This window comes from Rhipicephalus sanguineus, chromosome 7, assembly GCF_013339695.2.
Source record: "Rhipicephalus sanguineus isolate Rsan-2018 chromosome 7, BIME_Rsan_1.4, whole genome shotgun sequence".
Classification (NCBI taxonomy): domain Eukaryota; kingdom Metazoa; phylum Arthropoda; class Arachnida; order Ixodida; family Ixodidae; genus Rhipicephalus; species Rhipicephalus sanguineus.
In genome coordinates, this window is record NC_051182.1 from 158,828,316 (window position 1) to 158,853,538 (window position 25,223).

At 43.3% G+C, this 25,223-nt stretch overlaps 1 protein-coding gene across 1 annotated transcript; it reads right to left on the reverse strand.

Annotated features, from left to right (window-relative positions):
* Positions 1-233: 233 nt before the first annotated feature.
* LOC119400374 (thioredoxin domain-containing protein 11) lies at positions 234-25,098 on the reverse strand. Its single transcript, XM_037667391.2, has 9 exons — positions 24,558-25,098; positions 23,200-23,752; positions 21,406-21,471; positions 21,176-21,295; positions 17,903-18,079; positions 16,748-16,945; positions 14,106-14,218; positions 12,269-12,346; positions 234-4,536 (listed from the first exon to the last, which is right to left on the reverse strand). Exons 1-9 carry the CDS (start codon positions 24,860-24,862, stop codon positions 4,260-4,262), a joined length of 1,887 nt encoding a protein of 628 aa, XP_037523319.1. The 5' UTR covers positions 24,863-25,098; the 3' UTR covers positions 234-4,259.
* Positions 25,099-25,223: the final 125 nt, after the last annotated feature.

Consider the following 25,223-nt stretch of genomic DNA (forward strand, 5'->3'; position numbering starts at 1 on the left):
AATTTTCGTCCTTGCTGAATCTTTTCGCGCAAACCGCATTAAAATAAGATAATTTGTAAGAAAACTACAGCCATATATAATGTAACGTCAATTCTAAAAGAATCACCCTGTGTAACGCTCCAGCCACTGCGCACGCAGGAGACCCAGTGAAGGTAGTTAAAATGCAAGATTACACGGAGATGTATTTTCACGGTGCTCACATGGGTCTCACAAAAGCATGGCAGTTCAGACTGCCACACAGCAAATATCGTCAATATTTCAGCCTCAGTCGACATATAAAATGAAATCTCTGTCTCAGTGTTCCACATCGGCAATTGAGCGATAACACGAGAGAACTTTACTTAAATTATTTGTATTGACCTGCCCAAAGCACACTTCTCCGGGAAAAGTCTTTGAATGAGTGATTTGGGAAAAGCACCACTATATTTCATGCACTGACAGACAATGAACGATTCCCAAAGTCATTTCAACAATGTTGTCATTAACTCCACAGCCAAGCAACTCTGTGTAGATTGCAAAGCAATCATGTCCCAAAGTAAGGCACCAAAGTTCCTGTGAAACGCATAAGCATGTGCCATATGCAACAACGTACCAGCAGACATTCCCAGTTCTACAGAAGAAAACAAAGAAAAAATATAAGCCCACGTGGCATCGCCAGATACCTGCACTTTCAAATGAACATCATCGCAAGACAAAACATATCACAGAACAAACAGCATCCTGTCATCTACATGAAACCATGACATGAACAACCACAAGGCAGGGCAAGTGCTAAGGGTGCAACTGAAAAGAACTAGTAATATAACCTTGCAAGACATATATATATATATATAGTCGGAAGAAGTATTCTTGGTGAACTCGAAGAAATATTTGTTGCAAATGGAGGCACACACATTTAACAAAAACTGCTGATAATCAATGTTAGCTAATGAATTATCAATTGTATCTGTTTGTAAAAAGTGTGTATCTTCATTTGCACGGAGATACACATGTATGTATATATACACATACACACACACATGTGTGTGTGGACAAGAAACTATCGGCTAAGTATGACATTCCAAGCCCCCTGCATTTGTAAAGCCAGAAACCATTACATATTCATGTGAACTGTAAACTCATATGTGACGAGAACTATAGTCGGTTACAACCTAAAATTAAACGTAAGCTCCGCCCACAGTTTTTGCTGTCCCAACCAGAGAGAATTTGCACAGATGCCCTATCCAATCACATTTGCTCACAACTATAACGTCAATTACCTTTAGCATATTTCAGGCAAGTAATTTTCCAATACAGACACATGTTAGAGTCACTGGTTTTCACTTGAAAACTAGCACTTCCTGCCAAATTTCAGCAAACATTAAGACACTACTGCTCAGCCAGATGTAATATTTTACGTGGGGATGGCAAACTTAATTCTTAGCATGTGTAGTATTTATATTAGCAGCCAAAAAGTACTTAAGGTGTGAATGGAAACCACGTAGCACGACTCTCTTGCACATACCAATGGCAGGCACGCTGCAGTTCTGGGGACGGAGCTTGTATATATTCTTAGGTCGTAACCGATTATAGTGGCTCGCAGTGGCAGTGAAAGAAAAATCAGTGTGTTGAGAACCAGACATCCTTCTGTCACACCCATTCTTGACCAACGATAGATTTCTCACAGTTTGCGATAATCGTGGCGCACTTCAAAACTTAAAAGCGTACAACTCAGCAACCAGACACTAGCATACCGAGGAAATAAGAAGGACACAAATAGACGGAAGTCTTTAGGTAAGTGTTACCATTAAAAAAACACTCAAAAACGATCTTGAGGTAGGCACAGAAATAAGCAAAAATGTCAAGGTGAAACGAAATGAAATGTTTCTCGCGAAAAATTTGTTCATTGATAGCATTAGTGGTCAGTATACTTTTCTGCAGCAGCATTTCTGAAAAACAGCAGTTTATAAATGCTGAATTACTAACTACAGTTTGGCACATAAATTTTAATAACATTTCATAACATATACATTTTCATAACATCTTCAGCTGTTCATGTAACTCTACCTGATGTCTTCAACTGCTGTTGTGAGCAAAAGTAATGGTAGGAATATAGTTACTGAGCAAGTTGTGTAGTGGAACAGCTCAGCGAAGAAAATGTTTTAATAGATCTCCCTGTATTCTGCAATATGTGGTTGCGATTATAATGTGCATGATTTTTCAACCATAATTAAATTCATATGTACATTGGAAGCCGTTGTGTATTAAAAGCACGTTAATAGTTTCAAAAATGGAAAATTCCTTTAAGACTATAATCAGAGAAGGCGCATGTTCATGCCAGCTGGAAGTGTTCTGCTTCAGCAACCGTCACAGAGCAAAGAGGTTTCACCTATTAAACGGTTTATACTAGCCCCAAAAGAGGTAGAGCTAGCTCTGACATATAGTTTAGAGAAACTTTTCCAACAGCTCAAAAAAACATATTGAGTAGGTTCATTCTTTCTTCTACAATCATTCAGCAATCTGGTATTGAAAATATATGTAGTTTATCGTGCAAATTTGAAGATCTCAATAACGTGAGCTGAAAATTGTGAAATAAGCTCATTGAGCCCAAGCTAATGCATGGCTTCACCTCTGATATCATACTTATCAGTAACACCCATGTAAAGGAAAACTGCACGAAACAATACTGCCAATAAAGGCCAGTAAATGCAAGTCATTTGAGTCTGTTCAAGTATCATTATATTTCCTTGCAAATCAGTTGTAAATATCAGCATGGATTCATCTATTAATGTACACTGTGCTAACAAGGCAGTCATCATGTTGAAATGTTGAAAAAGAAAATATACATAAAAATTACTATTGAATAGTTTACAGCATTCATTCCCAACAATGGTTGTAGATTGCCATAACAAACAGTTCAGATTTTCCTGCATTTCAGATTTCGAACATTTGTACAGCACTCTTTATATAAAAGTAAAACATAACGGGAATTTCATGCATACCATTATTTTCACAATTCCTGAGCTGTTAAGACCATTTCTCACATTTTAATGCATCAGAAAGTACAGCTTCAAATTATTGGCTTCATAAACGATACAACTCCATAATTACATTGTAGGATAACAACATAAATTATGGCTCAGAATAAAAAAAGATAGCTAGCACACACTCAAAACTGACTGAAATTAGCAGATATTTCATAAATCCTAAACTTTTTCACACCAGAAGGCATGTTCACAATTTCTGCAGCCTTTTACCCCTTCTAAACCAAGAAATCCAACACCTCGACAAATGAACAACGTTGAATTAGTAGTCGGCATCAAAAAACCTTCATCCTAAAAAGACTAAATGATGCAAGGTATACTGACAGAACAAACTCCAGTCAATCAACATAGGTGACAATAAACATGTGTACCTACCAAGAAGAAGTAATTAAAAATAAAGCATTTCATTTGAATATTACCCAAATCATTGAAAATTACAGAGTCGATGATCGGCCAATAGCGCGAAGGCTGCAGTTAGCTGCTACAGAAAAACAAATCTTCAACAGTAATGTCATTTCAGTGTTTGACACAATTGCACGACATTTCTTCAAGCTTTCTGCAATTTCAGAAAAACAGCTTCTACTGGTCAGTGAAATACAAAAGCCCTCCACACCACTGCCCCTGCTAAGTAAATATTGTGCGAGAATCAGCCGCTGTATTCAGGCGTGTGGGTATTTCGATTCTGAACTTGCCTTTACAAAAAAGTTTGCAGCACCGTATTTTAAGATAATTTAAATCTAGCGACACTAGATATTGGAACGATTGTTGGTGGAACGCGACATTCACTACAAAAGGCATCCAAACTCTCCCAATACAATCGTGCTGGTGATGGCTTTTTCTCCGCATGTGGGTTGAAGAAGCCACGCGTGCGCGCCACCTACAGAATGGCAGCAGTGAAACCTTCGCATAGAAGATCTCAACTCGTACTGTAATTTCTTTGCGACGCACTTATAAAACGTAGACGTTTCCCAATGCCCCGACGAGTGTGCGTCACATAAAACTGTCGACAATAAACGTCTCTTCAGGGGTGAGGCAACTGACGGGCACCAAAAAGTCACCCGGCACCGCATGTGCCGAAGTTCGATGCTACAAGACAAAGCCGTCCACGCTACACACACCAATCACTCGGAAAATTCGTTGCTTGAAAGGGACGGTGGTAGTCCGCACCACTGCCGTTCGCGTCCGTGGTAAATTTTACACAATATTGTCAATAACGCCCTACGATGACCACAAATATCATGAGTGCCCTCTTCGTCGTAGTTGAGACAGGAGCATGGTGCGTAACGTCTTTTCCCTACGGTGTGTCTCGGCCATCTTGGACGGCGGAAGGTTCAGTCTGGAACAGCGCAGCTGCCAGACCTGAAGCTTCCGCAAACTCCGCAAGAGGCAGAGACGCGAATCGCACAGGGTTGTCACCAGCTGCCTCGCCACCTCGTGACGCAGGTGACGCAACACAAAGCGCACGAGCCGCGTCGTCGTGACGAAGTCTGAGTACTGGACGCTGTCCGCTTTCCTGAAAAAGAAATGGTGATGGGTGCTTCAAGCAAATTAGATGATCAGTTCTTCCATAATCCTGCGAGGGGTTCTGACCAGGGGGTGTATTTTAAGGTGAACGACACCTTTAGCAACAGTAGTTTTTGCACAACGTAGTTTTTAGCAATAGTAGTTTCTGCCCAACACTGAGTGTGACGAGTGCAATAAGTGAAACTACTTGCCCGAAACGTCATTGCTGCACTGGCCGTTGGCGTTTTTTGAACGTCTCGCAACACAAGAGTGAGCAAACTGTATGAGCACACAGCGACCCGACTGTGGCGTTTTTTGGTGTACCGGCTTCTGCACTGTGGCTAAGCTTGGCTCTGGCTACTTGAAATATAAAATGTGTGGAAAGTGTTTTCAATGCTTGTGTCACTGTTTAAAGCATGTATAGCTTTTAAAGAATGCACGCTTGTGTGAAATGTATTTCTGTTGAGAATTTAGAGCAGTGTACTCACAAAGTTCAGCAGTGGCATAATGCCATTAGTGACACTGTCTCAGCCCGACAGCTTCATGGAACAATAGCAGAAACTACCCTCCATGTCACTGAAATGCTAGACCTTACCACCAACCAAGAATAAAAAGGTGTGACCATGTGACCTAACAGCTGTAAACTTTGCAAACAGTGCAAGTTTTGATTCACAAAAAGAATTTTAAAAATAAGCACGAAATGCACACAAACCTACAAGACAGCATGAAAAGAAACCTTAAATAAAAACAGAAGTCAGTCAAAGAGTATACATAAAAGTTATAACTGTCAACATCGTCCCACAAAGCTTTCCAAGCAATGTCAACGTGTGCAACGTCAACGTGTGCAACGTCAGTGTCCCGAAGCTGCTGCTGTTGTAATGGTCACCGTTGTGACCATTACCATTGTCACAGTAGTGACCAATGTCACAACAATGGTCACTGCTGTGGCTGCTACTTCTGAAACAGGTTATCGCCGTTTTGACAGCGAAATTTGTCGCACTCCTATCAGTGCTTGGGGAATTTTCCCTCGCATTTTACCTCAATTAGAAGGCACCTCCATCAGCTGCTTACTGGTCACACACCATTCTGCTTCGTAGTAATTCCATGGCTGCCATGTTGCTAGAGTGAGTATTCAGAGCCTATAACTACACTACTGTGTCATACAAAACAAAATAACACTGATGATGATAATCACAAGAGAGAGAGAGAGGCACCAACCCACTAAAGAGATAAAAACAGTGCTCAGTTCATAATCAAGTATAGCGTCACAGCAAGAGACGTTATAATCACCGCAGTGAGTATAGAATAAATCTCCAAAAGAAATCTCAATGAAAAAAGGTCGTTGTGTTCAATTGATAACAGAAAATAAAAAAGAAAGCAGCTTCGTTAGGGCATCAGCTTTCTTTCCATACAGTGTGCATCGATGACTCTCGTGAAATTACTGTACACAAAGCAAAGTCTGCATAGAAGACACCGTTTTGACACGGAATGTTCACTCTGAGGCCACAAACCTGTAGCAGTATCGTGCTGCCGCACAATGGTAAAATTGCCTTGAATGGAGAAAGAAATTATTACACATAATATACACAAATTAGCAAAGCAATATAAAAACTGTCGGGTTCCTACTGGGTGTGTTCAGATAAGGACAGACCAAGGGGGGTCCCGACTATTTTTTGTTTTGCACGAAATTTTTATATGAGCTGGGCAAATGTCTCTACAGAGAGGAATGAACCTTCGTTTTGCGGAAATTGTCACGGATTTCTAGGAAAAAATTACCGTTTCACAACAGGTGGAAAAAGGCAATTCTGCAACTTTCAGATTTCACAACTTTGGAGGCCTATCACTAAAAACTTAACGCATTGTCGACATCAGTGTTAATTTTTCGTAAATCTTCAGCAATAGTACCATCGGCCTACGGAAATTTAAATTTGTGTGACTGACAGTACATTTTTGAAAAATTGCCAAACTTTGATTTTTGAGCGGCTGCCTCTGGCTGACCCCAAATTGAAGGGTCTTTTTTCGCAGTTTTCGCTAAAGCGCTGAAGCTGAAAATATTTCTCGCAAGTCCACGAAAGGTTTTTCGCTAATTAAGCAAAACGTTATGTGACTACACTGCATATTTATTTCGTTATAAAATCCCAAAAATGCCATAATCCCAAAACTAGCGAAAATTGCAACATTTTAGGGTCGTTTTAAAAAAAATAATCATCACCGATTTTTATGAAAATGATGGACTATACCCGGCCATGACTGCTAAATATTGTGCTGCAAAAATATGTTGCATTATTTTGTTTGAATTGAAAAAATTGAGCTTATTTTAATACCCATGTATGGTCTTAACATCAATGTGTGGCGTTCTTATAATAAAATAAATTGAATAGACATATTTAGTTCGTAGCTCGCTTTTCTGGTTTTAATAATGACGATTGACCCAGCTTGTGTCTTTTTGACCACTTTGAGTCACAGAAAAGCTGAGCTTGAATTTTCAGAGCTCCTCTGTCTGTGTCCCTACCAGTACATTGAGGCAGCCGGCACCCGAGAGCGCGTACAAATGAGAGCTTGTGGTGTAGAGTGGAAATTTTTCTGCACGTCAACCATTTTAGTTCACATCATACCACCTGTCTAACGCAAAAGAGATTTAACTAGTATTTCCCTAACAGTACGGGAAAATGTTATTGTTGCGTTAGTGTGCCTAGACCCAATTGCTCGCTGCTGGGTGGTAGAGAAAGGGGGCCCGAAATGTGAGGTTCGCGTTTGTTTCTTTAAGGAAAATGATTATAACTTGCCCTAAGACTACTTGAGGGCCATATTTCGATGAAAATCCTGCAAAAATATCTTCCTATACTTTGTTAATAAGAAAAGCCTTCGTGTTACCATCTTCAACTGCGTACTTACCCTGATTTTCTTCCATCAAGCAACGAAATTTATGGACTAGAGTTGGTTACAATAATGTACAGGTGGCTCGAGCATTACCATTGTATGGGAATAATAAGACCGTTGCAGTCTTAATATTTCGATGAATTTATCATTCGCAGAAACGGGTTGAGATGGTGGGAATGAGGGAGTTATGAATCTACAAGAAGCACGTTCATGTTGCGCATTAAATAGTTTATTCACGTCACCTAGAATGAGTAATATCCATTCGGGCAATCAAATTTTGCACACTGCAGATTCACAACTCTTTCCACTCTGTGTCTGCGCACCGCACTACGTACAGGATATTCCCTTGGTCCGATTTCATGTGTTTGCACATGTGGGTTGCCTGAATACCCTGAACCCGTCTGGCAAGTTTCCATTCCTCCTTCTTCAGTTCTCTGAAGGCTTCCACTTCACTCTTCTCCATATGCAGTAAGAAAACCTTTATAAGTTTACTGGCTACAATAGTAACAAAATCACTTGCGCACTGAGTGACCTCGGTGGCGGGTGAACGCAGGTTATGTAGTGTGGCTTGTTGTTTCACAAGGCCACCGACGCCGTCGCAGGCATTTTTGCCGTGCCCCGTTGCCGAAAAAAGCCACTTGGTTGTCTGAAGCTGACTGCATTGCAATTCGTGCAGTTGGAAGCGGTTCTTAAAATGGGCAGCTGCTCCATCACTCACAAGAGTTAGTTTTGTGTAAATTGGAGCATAATCTTCAATGTGATCCTTGATTTTTCTCAGGGCCTAGCAAGCATGTGCAGAGCCGTGGCAAACAACATCGCTAATTATTGCGTAGTTCCATGTCGACTTTCTTGTCGATACAACGCAATTAAAGATGCTAACTTGCGTACTTTGCCAATGGTAAGGTTGTACTTCATCTGGGAGTACGATGGACCAATTTTCGGCAAAATCAAAGTGGAAAACATGGAACCCTTTTCACAACACTGTTTTTCCTCGTGTATGGTATTTGCTTGCGTGCGCGTGAGGTAGTTATGAGGGATCCATTTTATGGTCACATTTTGAAATTCCTTTAGGAATGCTGGAGGCATCATGGTCTTCTTTATTAGTTCACCTGATTCCCAATTATGTAGCAAATACAATTTCTTCGTCCGGTGCTATGCCAAGAGTTCCCAGGCTCAGACCATTCTTCACAGGACATTGTTCGCACTCGCCCAAGAAGCATTTGGTGCTAGGCTGCGTGCACACACAGAGCGCCTGCACATCATCAGTCGACATCAAAGACCCCGACGCATTTTTGATCCTAGTAAGGCATAGTTCGAAATTAGCACAATATGCCCATACACACCCCTCCCGATGCGGTGAGCATTTGACCCATTCTGGGCGCAAAGATATGAATTTTGTCAGACTAACCGCTGACAGCGGATTAGCAAGTTTGTAGACTGAGTATGTCTCTCGTAGCGACCGCGTCATGAAACGCTTCGAAATGAATTCGGCTTTTCCATCGATGCGCACGCGCACCACATCTTTCTTGTTTGGACTCTGCCTTGAACAGTCCAGCTCATCTTTTGTGTAGTATTCAAGGATTTTGTTGGTGTCTGTTTCACTCAATTTTTCTTTGCAGTACGGCTCCAAAAGGCTCCACACACCTTGTTCTGCAGCTATCTTCCTGGCCTTTAGAATCGCGTGCTTCGTTGCCTCTGGAATGAAGCGTTGCGCCTCTTTTATTGTTAGGCTCAGATGTATCAAGGATAGCAGACGGCAGCGCTCTCGAAAAGATGTGCACATGATGTACGCTGTGTGTAGGTTTTTCTTCCAGCTGGCACAGGCGCAGCAACTGAATTGTGATGGAATGTCTTCAATACCGTATGCTGTGCGAATTCCGCATCGAATGTTTCTTACAGCAGCTCTAGTAATTTCATTTGCCTTGCGCTTTGCGTACGAGAGTCTCTTCCCTTTCTTTACACTCCGAGGAGGCTTTAGTGGCGACACTGCTGATGGGGCACCAACGACTGCCTTAATGCTTTCCATAACTTCCTCTGTAGTCTGGAAACCCTCATTGGACTGACTGGATTCCTCTTCCATATGCTCAATGTCTTCCTTAAAGTTCCTAAAGCAATTCTGGCACACAAAGTGCGATTCATGCACTCTGAGCACTGTGTCAGCTTCCAACACTTTCTTTAGATTGTCAATTCCCAAGTCTTTGACACTGCGGAAATTCCTTTGAAACCTGATCTTCCGCTTGTGTCTATTTAAGTAGTCGGCGCAGCAATTTCGTTCAGGAAACTTCGCCATCAGAACTGTGCCACAGTGAGGTCTCTCGGTGACACAGTAGGTTACAGTGAGTATAAGGTACAATCACTTTGGGGTGAAGGTAGCGTCCAAGGAAGTTCTTAGTGCAATAACGAAAGTTCAGTAGCCGGATCGCAGCTGATGTCTTGACACCAGGGTTTACGTGAAGAGAGCTGCTTGCAGTGGGCTTCTTACTTACTCCGCAATCTCTATCTTATCTGCTTACGAAATAACTTATTATTAATAATAGAGGACGACACGAGAGTAACTACAATGTGATGAAAAAACTGTATCATTGACACACGTAGAAAACAACACGACTTCTTTGTTAGAGTTCACTATCCAGACTGACATATGGTCTACACCCAAAAAACTGCTTTTCAGGGGTGAGGCGAACGCTCTCTCCTGTCTGGGTCCGACCGTTGCAGGCGCACCGCGGTTCGTCTCGCATTTCACGACGGTCATGTGTTCTCCGTCACAGGTTCTCGGAGTGCTTGGCTGTTATACGTACTTTTGTTTCCCTCTCTTGCGGGTGGCATTCAATTACGCTCTGGTCTTGCTGTACGCGTTCTCGCGTGCCTGCTGCCGTAATGTGCCGTAGTATGGATACAGACAGAGGAGCTCTGAAAAATTCAAGCTCAGCTTTTATGTGTCTCAAAACAGTCAAAAAGAAACAAGCTGGGTCCATCGTCATTATTAAAACCAAAAAAGCGAGCTACGAACTAAATATGTCTATTAAATTTATTTTATCATTAGAACGCCACACATTGATGTTAAATAATACCCATTGATGGGTATTAAAATAAGCTCAATTTTCTCACTTCAAACAAAATAATGCAACATATTTTTGTAGCACAATATTTAGCACTCATGGCCGGGTATAGTCCATCATTTTCATAAAAGTCGGTGATGATTATTTTTTTTAAAACGACCCTAAAATGTTGCAATTTTCGCTAGTTTTGGAATTATGGCATTTTTGGGATTTTATAACGAAATAAATATGCAGTGTAGTCGCATACCGTTTTGCTTAATTAGCGAAAAACCTTTCGTAGACTTGCGAGAAATATTTTCAGCTTCAGCGCTTTAGCGAAAACTGCGAAAAAAGACCCTTGAATTTGGGGTCAGCCAGAGGCAGCCGCTCAAAAATCAAAGTTTGGAAATTTTTCAAAAATGTACTGTCAGTCACACAAATTTAAATTTCCGTAGGCCGATAGTACTATTGCTGAAGATTTACGAAAAATTAACACTGATGTCCACAATGCGTTAAGTTTTTAGTGATAGGCCTCCAAAGTTGTGAAATCTGAAAGTTGCAGAATTGCCTTTTTCCACCTGTTGTGAAACGGTAATTTTTTCCTAGAAATCCGTGACGATTTCCGCAAAACGAAGGTTCATTCCTTTCTATAGAGACATTTGCCCAGCTCATATAAAAATTTCGTGCAAAACAAAAAATAGTCGGGACCCCCCTTGGTCTGTCCTTATCTGAACACACCCTACTGAGGGATCCTTTTGTTGTACAAATGAAGATTTCCCTAGAAATAGAGCTTGAAGAAAAAGCACACAATTTAAAATTCAAATAGTCTGAGCTTTTGAGAAAATATTAGACTTCTTAAATACACCATATCTCACATATTAATAGGTTACACTACTGCAGTTTGTAACACCAATTGTTACAGGAGCTCGTAATGTCACCATCATTGCACTGTGCAACGAAAAGTTCAGGTTCAGGCCTGCTCTTACGAAAGGATGCAATATGTGACATAAATACAGTTAAATTTGAAAAGCTTACACTAAAGTGAGCTGTGATATGGTGCAACCTGCTAAGGAAAAAAAGTCACAGTTTCGCCGCAAGGCCGAAGCAATGAATGCGATAGCAAGAAACTAATGCTATACGAAGTGAGGCTCGCCAATGGATACTCTCAGTTTGAACAGCGCTTCGGTTGCAAAGGCGGCCGAAGCAGCGAAGGAAACTAGCGTGCTTCAAGTGCCGAGCTGTGACACTTGATAGTTCGCGCTCATCTTCTGTTTGTTCGTTTAGCGGCGTCCCTTGAGCTCGAGTGACTTTCGTACGCTCCGTAACATGAGCGTGGACATCACGGTGAAAGCGTGAAACATTCCTCTTCCCCTCACCACGAGAAAACCGCGCGAGCAGACAGCGGAAGGGCAAGGTTCTCCCATGCACAAATATAAGAAGAAGCGAGCGAGTTCGCCGACGACTTTTAAATGAGCCCGTCGGGCTCCTAGAGCGATCTCGCTGGTAATGAAGAAACGCTTATTATCGCCTGCCTTCTCTGAGTCCGTCCAACGGTAAAGCGTGTGTATATAACTCTCGCCGTTAGCTACGTGGAGGATCTGCGTTTCGTGGCATAGTGGATAGCGCCACTCGCTGCGGAGCAAGAGGTCCCTGGTTCGATCCCGCGCGTCGGAAGCATTTTTCTGAATTACTTTTCTTTGGGGCTATTGTATATATATACATACTTATACATATACGGTGCATGACGGCGGCGACGGCAACGGCGACGGCAAAATTCAGCCGAGACTGTCCATATAATTGCTATCGCAATAAAAGGTTTCTTACTTGCGTGAAAAGAAAATGATGGTAGGATACTGTTGTACAGTGAACTCCCACGGCAGGTCATTCTTGAACGCATCGACCCTAAAAAGAAAATGGCAACAAACTTCAGACACACACCTTGATGTATATATCCTTATGAAAGAAGAGTAACGGTACGTTTGACTAGTTTCTTTTGAGCCCCTTTCATCAATATTACTGCATAACTTATGTTCAACTAAGTGAAGCTCCCAGAACATGTTAACCCCAGCACAACTGAAAGCTATGCTCCCTCTCAAACCGCTTGGAGACGCTCCGAGTTCACTACTGGTTCCAAAGCTGCAAATGAATGATGCTGACAACTTCTGCAGTGTAATGGATTTCAAACAAGTTTGACTTAGACAACTGAAATCAACCCTTTCGTTCCCATGAAAAAAGAACAAAATTGTACCAAACTTAAGAGAAACTTTTTTTCGATCAATTCGTACAGCTTTTTTTTTGTTCTGAATAAAACAGTACCATTCTTTCAATCCAATGGGGTTCCTTTACTTCACTAATTGCATAAAAAACTATAACTCGAAGGTGGCTTCACCGCATGGCAATAAAATGAAATCCGAGACACAAATTGCACAACATGGACAAGTGTGGCCATCTAGCATCAAGAAACACAACTATGACAAGTATAGTCGCCATTGGTTCCATGAGGGACCAATATTTGTTGATGACGAGTATAGTCGTCATCGGTCATTGGTCATTTTGGTACCAAATCTCATGATGACTACACTCGTCAACAGGAGCCGAAAGGGTTAAACCGTAGAAGGAGGCGGTCGTCACACTTTTAGTGCACACTCATGAGTGGCACAAGTGTCTACACCACATGTGCATCAAACAAGTGCACTTATCGAGCCATAATTCACAGTAACTTCACAGGGTAGCCTCGCATGCTTGCCTCCTTTGGCACAGGGCTGCTCAGAAGTGCTAATTTCCAATACATCAAGAACATCATGCTTGGCTTTGCGTTCAGATCACAGCATTTATTCACAATTTAGGTGTATCCAACTCAGCATACCAAATAAAGTCAGTCTCACCGAAAAGGCGAAGCAATGAATGGGGTAGAAACAAATTGGAAAAATAAAGCAAGGCTAGCAGCAAACTCCCTTAGCATCTAATCTGCTGTAACTCAACAGAACAATGGTGTAAAAAAAAACACGGCTATCAAAGCGAGTGATGCAACCTTCGTGCTGTCTAATGCTTCAACATGAACTGAGCAGTGAGAACACAGTGTGTACAAAGGTATGAGCCATCTGCTTATCACTATCAGGATAGGGCACACGCACCCACGCCTGGCTGCTCAAAGCACTCAGTTTCTACTGGAGCCATACAGTTCCCTCTCCCCCCCCCCCCCCCCAAGGACTTCCTATGGGCCTTTTGTGCAACGCAAGACGGCTGGCGTGCTTCCCTCCTCTTGTGCCGCGATCGTAAGCAGCATTTTAAAGCCTATTAACTGCGCTACTAAACATGGACAAAAATGAGGGAAGACAGGACACATGCAGTGTCCTGTCTTCCCTCGTTTTTGTCCGTGTTTAGTAGCGCAGTTAATAGGTTTTAAAATGAATGTGAACCAAATAGCCCGACTTGGTGCTCTACGTAAGCAGCATTCGCATGCTGTCACTCGCACGCTTTTACTCACACATACTACAACATACGGCGCATGGGGCAATGCTATTGCCCTGGAACATTATACGAAACCTGATGGCAGCAACGAAAATTAATCTTGAGTGTCCATATATAGTTACTATTGCAATAAAATGATATGTTGGCCTTTATGCAGTGATCTGTACAGAGCGCTAGACTGTTGACTCACCTGGCAAAGATGAGGCCTTTGAAGCCCCTGAAGAACCTTGCCGTGGCAAAGAAGTGATGATAGATGGCCTTGCAGAAGCCACACCAAGACGCATAAAACAGGACAACTGCATCCTGGAAGGGTATTGACACAGGCCTCAGAGCAAGAACGTTTTATCGAACTCTCAAGCTAATGTGAAAATGAAAAAAAGTCACAGTTTCGACGCAAGGGCGAAGCAATAAATGCGATAGCAAGAAATTAATGCTATACGAAGTGAGGCTCGCCAATGGATACTCTCAGTTTGAACAGCGCTCCTGTTGCAAAGGCGGCCGAAGCAGCGAAGGAAACTAGCGTGCTTCAAGTGTAGAGCTGTGACACTTGATAGTTCGCGCTCATCTTCTGTTTGTTCGTTTAGCGGCATTCCTTGGGCTCGAGTGACATTCGTACGCGCCGTAACATGAGCACGGACATCACGGTGAAAGCGTGAAACATTCCTCTTCCCCTCACCGAGAGAAAACCGCGCGAGCAGACAACGGAAGGGCAATGTTCTCGCTGCGCAAATATAAGAAGCGAGCGAGCTCGACGACGACTTTTAAATGCGCCCGTCGTGCTGCTAGCGCCATCTCGCTGGTAATGAAGAAACGCTTATTATCGCCTGCCGTCTCTGAGTCCGTCCAGCGGTAAAGGGTATGTATATAACGCTCGCCGTTAGCTACGTGGAGGATCTGCGTTTCGTGGCGTAGTGGATAGCGCCACTCGCTGCGGAGCAAGAGGTCCCTGGTTCGATTCCGCGCTTCGGAAGCATTTTTCTCATTAATTTTTTTCTTTGGGGCTTTTATATATATATACATACTTATACATATACGGTGCATGACGGCGACGGGGACGGACATTTTCCAGCCGAGACTGTCCATATAATTGCTATCGCAATAAAAGGAGATCTGTTGCAACAAATGCAGTCTTTAAAGGAAATCACGCACAGAAAAGAGGGAAAAAAGTAATCTTATTTTTATTTGATTTATTTATAGATGATGCAGTCTCAAAGAGACTATATATAAATGGTTTCAAGACTGCGATAGTAGCAGCACGTGTTGTACCCCAAGAAACTTCCGGTTCTTCATTTATCACTCTTTAACACCGAAGCAGAAAGCGTGTTTTTAGGTTATGTCAGAATAAGGAAAGACCCTTTTTCCGCCTTCAGATAAAAAGAAGGCGCATAAAGTTAACGACTAACTCTTATAATGTTGGGTATAAATTAGAAGCATCTTTATTTGAAATATTTGGCTAGGCACAGGGTGAGAAGTGTTGAAAATCTGCGGGCTACACGCCAAGGCTTTTGTTCCCCGCCAATGCTACGTCAGTGCACGAAACCGTAAGCCGTCCAGGGTCTGCGTTTGTAAACAGCGAAACCGTCTATAGCAGGTGCGAACCAAAGAAACGTAGCATTCTAAAAAGGTACAGTAATGCCTAAAAAGAAAATACATGACTCAGAAAATACAATGCATACAGTTAAAACGATAAAACTAAGGATGCAAACAAAAAATACAAATGAACTAAAAAGTGAAAAGATGTAGATGTAAAATGAAAAATACTGGAACAAGCCAAAAAAACATGGCTGATCCCTCTGTCATAGGAATCGGTATAACACGAAAGTGAAACGTGTCTTCACGGACGTAGTTGAGCGTTTGTTGCGCATTCTTTCGCCCCAAGGGTGAAGGAATGAATGCTACAGCAACACATTGTAATGTCACGCGAAGAACGGCAAGCAGCTCGAAACTTGCAACGCGCCGCTCAAGCAGAAAGGACGCACGGAACGAACATACACAGGATGAAAGCGAACTAACTTTCACATTTGTAATTTATTTCTGCGTGAGCACCACGCTCCTTTCGCAAAAGCGGCCGCTGCAGTGAGCCAAGTGACCTTCGTGCTCTCAACGTGAGACGTACAAACCACTGCAATCACGAGATAAGCGCACGCACAAGTGACCACGCCCTGTAGACGCGGGCGCTCGTCGCAATGGCGACGATCTTTCAAGCGCGCTCTTCGAGCCCTTCGCGCCATCTCGCTAGTGATAACGAAAACACGCTGTAACACAGATCTCTGAGTACAGCCACTGGCAAATGGTGTATACAAATAGCTCGCCATTAGCATTGCGAAGAACGTGCTGTCCGTGGCCGAATCGTTTCGCGCTGCGCGCTGCGGAGCGAGGGGTCGTAAGTTCGATTCCCGGTTACGGAACTTTTTCTTCTGGTTTTTTTCTTCGCCCACTGTTAGTCTTTATATTTTACAATGTCATATCCGTGACGGAAATACGTCAGTGGAGCCGTGGTGGACCCCGGCATAAAACACTTTCGTGTTAAAAAAACAGAGAATACACTTTTTAATGAGGAAATCCTGTCGAATCGATCATACAAATTTTACACAATCAAGCTATAAAAAAGGAACAAATAAAACATAAATGTATTCAACTTGTTCGGCACTTCAAAATCACATCATCTTTATCAAATTATCCCAGACAAAGGAATAAATACATAGGATAACTGAAAGCTTTCCAAACAGGAAAGCAGAGTTGAGTCATTTAAACTTGAAGATTAAAGTGCCATTTAAACTTGAAAGTTTGCAGCCTAACACACTCAGAAACAAAGGGCAGTGATGTTCTCACCCGTGTAGTGTCCAACATGAGCTTGCGGAAGCCCTTGCTGCTGAGTTCGGCAATGAGGCCATCACTACCGGCGAGTGCAATTGAATCCGGTCCAACCGAATTTAAATGGCGATCCAAGACCCGGTCGGTGAAGTCGACGACTAGCTTCTTCAAAGTTGGCGCAGTCACGGGTCCGCGAATGACGTACTGGGCATCATCCTGTGTTTTAAGTGAGGAAAAAAAAAAAGAAAGCATTCCGAGATTGTAGAGTTAATGTCAAAGTGCTGTTATTTCCTGTTTCAGTTTTGTGTCATTGTGTTTAAATATTATTTTAAATTTTCTGACGCTATTTGTATAATACTACATGCCTCATTTTTTTATGTACTGTAACCCACTCCGCTTTGCACTGCTTCAGCAATAGAGGGTATGCAAAATAAATAAATAAATAAATCTTTCATACTGTGGTAACCCAGCAAGTTTCCTGAAAAAGAAAAAAAATCCCCACAACATTTGCACTTGAAGTATTCACGCAAAAAAAGAAAAAAAAAAGCATGCAAGAAGACAAAGAAATCTCACGACTCAAAAAATGTTACATGAGGTTCTACACCCATAAACAGTAATAAAGACAGCAAGTATTACACATACTCATGCAAAACAGTGTGAAAACAGAATGGAGATTGTTGTAGTAGTTGTTTACTAAAAGAGTTCAGTGTCTGTGTTGCTTTAATCCTTGTTCAATTTTCACACTGTTTGCTTTAGTATGCCTTCTTAACAACAGGCTAGACACTATATTAAGGGCAAATGCGCTTTACTTTAGATAAGCTCGTGACTCACCAGCTCAGGAACAACATATGAGCAAGACCAAAGGTGCGAGGCTGAGCTCTCTCCAGTGGAGAAGCAATATTTTCCTATTTATCATGACAATATCTTGTAGAAACACATATGGTAGTTAATAATCTCTCGAAGATCCGTGGCGACAAGGAACATTACAACAGATTCCTAAAAAAAATTATGTTACAGCCCAAGAAAAACACAACAGGGTGCATCCTCGGGCTCCTACCGTGTGCCATATGAAAGCATCAACGGAAGTTTTTGCAGGCATGCTCAAATGGCAATATGGAACATAAAAGTTGGCGAGCTCGGAAAGGATAGTGATAATGAGTTGTGAAAATGTACCTTCGCAGCGTAAATGACGGCAGTGGGGAGGCCATCAGAGAGGAGGCCAGGTGGTGCAAACTCAGAGTGCCGGCCATCCAGGGCCACAAAGTTGACCGTGCTGTTAGTCCGGCAGCTGAGGCCCGAGAAGCGGCCTTTCAGGTCACACGACTGGTAGTCCTGGGACAGCTGGTGCATCTGCATGTCAATATGTGCGGGAAGGGGCTCTGACTTTGCTTTGATTCTAAGAAAACATGGAGCGTACTTTCTCTGTAGACATGCTAACATTGTTTCTGAAATCTTAGAAATCGGAGTTACAGAGCTGAAAACACCTCTCCAGTAATTCATTTCACTTACAAGCGTAGTAGTTACTTATAGCAGCAATTCAAAGACCATTGCACAAAAAACAATTTGCAGGGAACACTTGGAACGCTGTAGTAGGTCACCCCCTCCAACACCTTCTATAGTGGGTCGTTCTCTTAAGCTCTTTTCTGAAAAACCGCCGCCCGCGTTGAGAGTCCGTGCTCCGCTTTGACTGTGGCCATTGCGCTGGTCCGAGTGCCGTACAATAAACATCTTCACATATTTGCCAAGTGAACCATGTTGCAATAAACAAAATGTCTCATCAGACATCAGAAGGAGCCCGTCACCACAAAGCCTGTATTAACTTTTACTACTTTCCTGGCAACAGATCTTAAGTTAACTGCAGTCTTCTTTCAACAATCTGCTGAAGTGAATTGGGACACAATTTATATTCCGATTCTTCAGGGATGCACTTGAACTTGGACAGAAAACAGACATTTTTTACAGCTAGTTATGTTCATTTTTGTTTCTATGTGCACTGCCTTACACTTCTCATTGCCATTAACTCTAACCAGATAATCTAAAGCTTCCACATCATACCTGAAGACACCTATGTATACACATCTTAAAGGGGTACTGACACCATTTTTTGAATGCAAGTTTACTCTGCCGTACTGTATACAGAGACTGAGCAAGTGTGAAGCTTAACAAATGCTGATGTTTTATTTTGATATTAAAGTCAATTTTCCCGTGGCACACCTACCGTCACTGACACTAACTTGACGTCAGGCTACAGTACAAATTCTGGTGACTTCACGCAGCAGTCTGGCTAGCTGTGATGACATCAGGTACCAAAGCTTCCAAAATGGCCGCTTGTGCATTCCCAATGGAGCACGGTGTGGAGCGGCCGTGGGAACATCGCGATATCTTGCGCGAGCACGTGATGAGAAGCTCATATTGTATTGTGACGTCAGGGCACAGTAGGAACTCAAACTAGCTTTTAAAAGCATACTGTAATTACTTTTTCTAGTGCACTCACGCATAGCAGCACATTTTCTAGGCTCTTGAGGGCTTGGCCTTTTGTTTTATGCAAGAAAACGACAAATGAAAATTTTCGTGTCAGTACCCCTTTAAGAGATCAGCTTTGAGTAGATACTACAGTATAGACCGCTTATAACGCAAGTCGCCGGAGTCGCGAATATCCGCACTATAAGCGGTACCGCACTATAACCAAAACAACCTTCTTCAAAGGCTGCACTTGCGCAAAACGTGTTGAGCATGTAGCCTCGCGTGTCCGATAATCGACATATGCGATTTGGGGCGCTTACAACCACTTAAATGTCCGAATGTTCAAAAATTAACCGCCAAAGACCTGCATTGCCAACGAAATGAACACGGGGGAAAAAAGCAAACAAAACAAAGTGCCATCGCGGAAATTCGCCGACTACGTTTCAGGCCACCTCGAGGTATGCGCATTACACAAAACCATGTCGAATCGCGACCGAAATTTCACGTGCTGAGCGGTACCGATCGTTCGATTTCGCGGGCGCGCACGCGATGTCCAAAACATTGCAATCGAATCCGGAACCACAATTCGAGAGTTGCATGTGCCAACCATGCCCTCGTTTTCATTAACTATATGATTCTCTTCCCTTCAAGTGCAGCCATCGCAAAAAGTTTCGTTGATTCCGCACCAAACCGCAACTTTTATCGCCCGCGACCGCTACCGAAAAGCAACCAACGCTGATTAGGTCTAGCGTGCCGTTCAGCATGTTGTCGTGGGAAGTTTGTCCAAGACAACATGAAGATCGGACGTCGAAAAGATCGCACTCAAGCACTAACTTAAGAACAGCGCGCGTGATACGAAGTTTGTGTTCGCGGCCAGGAGATCAACGGCGACAAAAGCCCGCCAAGCTGCCGCACAGCGCTGCCGCGGTCTTTTTCCTCCCTCCGCCCCTCGTTCGTTCACTGTGCGTGCCCTCGCCCTTCGTAACGACCTCGTCGCTCCCTCCCCAGCGGCGTACCTCCTTTGAGAACCGCACTCGCTACCGCGTTTGTCAGAAATATTTTCCCGCAACCGCATTATAAACGGTCTTTCATCTTGGGGGACTGCACAATAAGCGGTATGCCTATACATGCGGTTCTATGGGAGGGTGAACGGGAGTCGAAAAAGACCGCATTATAACCGGTCCTGCACTATATGCGGTTACGTTATAAGTGGTCTGCACTGTATTATGCAGTACAGGTTAATTAATAACTGTAAATATGACTCCCTAACAGTTTAATGTTAACAAGTGCTTTCATACGGACTAAGCGTTAAAAAAATTAGGCTTGTGTGAATAGTAAATTATAGGTTTGAAGTGAATTCGAAGCGAATAGTGATTTGGTCGAATAATTTCAAATCGAATTCGAATAGTATGTATCACATATTATAAAGAAAATGAACATATTTGTCATGACCCAACTAACCTGCACAATATATTTTAACATTGAAACAAGGCGCGTGCAAATGTCATTCTTTTTGTTTCAAAGGGAAGTGGAAGCAACTTTGAATAGGAGCAGGGTTTGATTTTCGGTAGAATGCAAGTGGTAACCTGTAAAATATGTTAAGTTTTAAAATTTACTACGCTTAGAGCATATAAGCCGGTATAACAAGCTTTTATACTTAAAAATTTATGAATCGATTAATATGTTCAATCGGGTAATATGTTCATTCAACCTTGAAGTAGGGCTTCATGGCAGTGCAGATTTCCCCTGGAAAGGTGTATTCACAGAATAGAGCTCTTCCACTGCAGTGAAACCACCTTTACAGGGAGTTTCGTGTGGTTTATATATGTCTATTCATTCATTTCGAATACTTCGAAATTCTGGATCATTTAAATTCGCATCAAAGCAAATTTTAATACTGTAATATTCGTTCGATTATTCGAAGTGCTTGAATATTCGCACAAGCCTAGAAAAAATGTATTTATGAGTGTGCCAGACACAGACCTGAATATATTCTGGGCTGCCGTGGTCTGTGTAGAGGACGAGTGTCGACTGGTTCTCGATGAACTTCGACAGACTCCTGCTTTTCAGGCCAGAGGGTGCCACCCAGTGAAGTGTTCGAGCCTGCGCGCAGAATTCACGGTGAAACGTGCAGGCCAGTAATTGCGAAAACGGTGAAGCCCAATTGAATGTTTTACGACCAAGTTTTTTAATTAAGAAATATTATACAATACCTCACGAGCCTTGTTATATGTCCAATCGAGCGCGGTCTTGTAATCTGTGCCTTTCTCGCTGTAACCCTGCGATAAAAGAAATCATGGTAAATTTTTTTTTGTTTAATGACAAACGCAAAGAAACATTAGAAAGTCCATCTTTACGACCCAGACGTTCACCAGAAAAACGTTCTCAGTCTACAGGTAGTGAAATACGGGTGGTACTCAAGCTCTTCAACTCGCTGGCATGGCCAGAGAGTGGTTTTTTGCTCTGTAATAAACATGAAATAAAGTGAAGATGTCTGATAATATATACAGACTCTAATTCTAAGTGTGACACCTAAACAACAACAGACTATGTACAGCAATTCAAACAACTCTTTTGCACAGTACCAAGGTGTGTCCACCAGGCAGCATGATGTGCCTGTTTTTGCAACTTTCAAAAACAATTTAAGTATACAAACCCTATTCAAATTCCGAAAAGAATGCTTGATTCTCTCACTATAATTTCCGATCTATCCATTTTAACGAGGACCCAATTGCATATTCTGCTGGTTGTCAGCCCCTTTAAGTTATGGTTATGGTTATCGCTTACGCTGTTTTATAGTTGCAAATTCCAGAATACACTGATTGCTTGGGGTTAGTTAATCTGCATCTATACACTACAGTGTCCTTCAATGAAGAACAGGGCCAGCTACAAAATGGTTAAATTTCAAAATTCAATCCAACTACAATGACTATCACCTACTATACTTGGTTACAAGCTAATGTCGGCTCACCCACAGAGTCATAGACAGTGGCGCCAGCTGGTTTCCACTCAAACTGTAAGTAAATACTTACTCGGCTAATGTACATACTATGCATGTTAAGAGTTAAAGGTTCGTCGCTACTACCACAACCTTAAGTTTAGCAGAGTGGCAATGTCAAAGTCCCCGACAAAATTTACGAGGACGTTTAAGCTTCCAACCTGAAACCAGCGACACAAATGTGGGTCTGTATGGGGAAAGTCAACTATCTGAAACAGTGGAGAAGTGCTTGATGTCACAAAAATGAGTAAGTGCTATTGGATGGAGCACTTATGCATATTATCTCCGTGGGAGGGACATCGATGGCTGTGGGCGGAACTGACACTTTTGTCTTAGGTTGTAACCAAGTATAGATAACTTGCATGTGACGTCATGGACGCAGCTTCGTAAGGTACTGGTACTCCGACATATTGGCTTTGATAACGCAAGGACAACATAATCACGTTGCGGTTAACGCGCTTCGTTGCGAAAATGAGGCGGCAGGAACATCAATGGCCCCCTGTGTGCGAATAACGAAAGAACCTGCATGCAATATACTCGTAACATTAATGTCACTTCACAAATTTCGTGTCTCACCGTGCAGTGCTCCACCGTGGCTGTTTTAGTGATGTCTGTGAATGATAGACAATTTTGCGACAGTGATATTAGGGGCAAGCATTCTACCCCAAGAAACCTCCGGTCGCTTCATTTATCATTCTTTAACACCGAAGCGGAAACCGTGTTTTTTTTTTGTTGTCTCAAAGTAAGGAAAGTCTCTTTTTACGTTTTCGGATAAAAGGAGGGCACATAAAATTCAAGGGTACCTCTTGTAATGTGTATAGCTTAAAAGAATATTTATTTGAAATATTTGGCTAAACGCAAAGGGAAAAGTGTTGAAAGTCCACGGGCCATTCGCCAAGGCTTTTATTCCCCGCCAATGCTAGTAAGCTACGTTGGCGGACAAAACTGGAAGCCGTCCAGGGTATGTGTTTGTAAACACTGAAACCGTCTATAACAAGAACCAACTCACCAGCGATGCGTTCCACGTGAACAGTGTGACAGTGTGCTCGACGCCGATCTCCGCGGCAGCGCGGCGGTCCACGGCCACGGCGAACGCCACGTCGCGCCAGGGGTCGCGCGTTAGGGCCTGCAGCGCGAACCCATAGAAGCTCTCGTAGGCGCGACCTCTGGGATCGCCCACGATGCCCAGGACGACGGCCGTGTGACGTCGCAGCAGCACCGCCAGGTCGACGGCTCCCGTGACGCGCACCAGCGGCGTCGAGACGTGCATCAGGAAGCCCTCGAGGGTCCGCGCCGTGGGCGTCACGTTCATGGGGAAGACGACGTCGCCCACGTCCCGGACGTGAGCCACGACGACCGGGTAGAGCGACGGCGAGTGGCGCTTCCGGCAGCGCCCGTTGGGCACCCAGCAGTTTACGGCGCCGAAGGCGAACTGGTTCCCGTACCGGTACGCCAGGTACTCGAAGGCGTCTCGGGCCCGCATGCTGGCCGCGTCCCAGGGCGCGTAGTAGAGGACCAAGGAGACGTCGTACTTGTGGACCCGTTCGGCATCGAGGTGGCCTCTGCGTGCATAAAGGAAGGGGGCGTGTGCAGCACGCCCAGGTGAACATGTGTCACTGGGAATCCAACTGGTTTCAATTGGTTCCACTTCAACTGGTTTAAGGAACACATTTCCACTTGGTAACTGGGACCATTTGGGAATGCATTCCCAGTTGGGCGTCTACCCGGCAAGGTTATTCCTAACTTACCCAAGTGCGGCCTTGGCTTCTAAAGGTGGGCGTGCACGTTTACGGGGTTGCCGATTACAGGTCTTGGTTTCCAGTGGTTACCGCCGGATTCCTTTCTTTTTTTCAACCTCTGGCTTCCCATATAATCACGCATGTGCTGTGACGCTAAATAGTAGTCGTCGAATCAACCTCCCAACAAGCAAATGTCTGGTTATATGTCTGGTTACTCCCTCGTTCAGTATCGCGCGCTCCATCCAACGCACTGAAGTTTGTTTACACAAACACGCGATGCTGCCTAGATATCATTCACCGCAAGAATATATATATATATATATATATATATATATATATATATATATATATATATATATATATATATATATATATATATATATATATATAAGTGTTCGGATTTAACGTCCCGCACCAAAACGACAGATACACAAGAAGCTGCACCACCGAGGATACAGTCAAGTGTGCTGATCCCCACGTCTTTCCTGCCTCGTAAACGAGGATAACATTGACAACAAGTCTGAGGGAAAGTGCAAGTCCTATGTGTACGCGTCGTTGTCGGACTACCTTTAAGGTTGTCCGCGTAATCGACAGACACTTGCTCTCTGTTGATCGCGCGCTGACGTACCTGTAGGAGTCATTGACGGGCGAATGTTTGGCGAAGAAACGTCTCGGAGGCGACGCCGGTCGCGTCTTCTTGGCCGTCTCGTGCAACGCCGCCCAGCTCGCAAGGAGCAGAAGCGTGAGGAAGAACAGTTCTCTCGCGTAAGACGTCATAGTCCTCTTTCGCTGCGCGTCCCCGTCGGCAACAACGACCGCTTCGGAGCTTTCGGAATCGGAGTGTTGCTCGCGCGAAGCGACACGTGGATTAGCGTCGTCGGTCGTCGTCGTCTCATCGCTGTCACTGGTGTTTTCGTCGAGCAGCTCTTGCATCGTGACGTCATTGCCTCCACCTCTCGCTGCAAAATGCCTCGCGAGATGGTTGGATAGACGGTGCGGGAGGCTTAGGACGCGTTGCGATCGTTGCCAGCAACAACGCGGCGATGTCGGTGCACCGACGCCGGCATGGATGTTGAACGGAGGACGCCTCACTTTGCGATCAGTTTCGATATCTGCTGATTAAAACGGCGCCATGTTGACTCGCCGGTGATGCGGCTTGACTTGATACGACTTCAAAGTTCACTTTACTGCTCGTGATATCTATAGAACACAATTATAAAATAAACGCCAAGCAACAAAATGTGCTGCGTATATTTATTGCGTAAGTAAATTGTGCTTAGAAAAAATATATGTA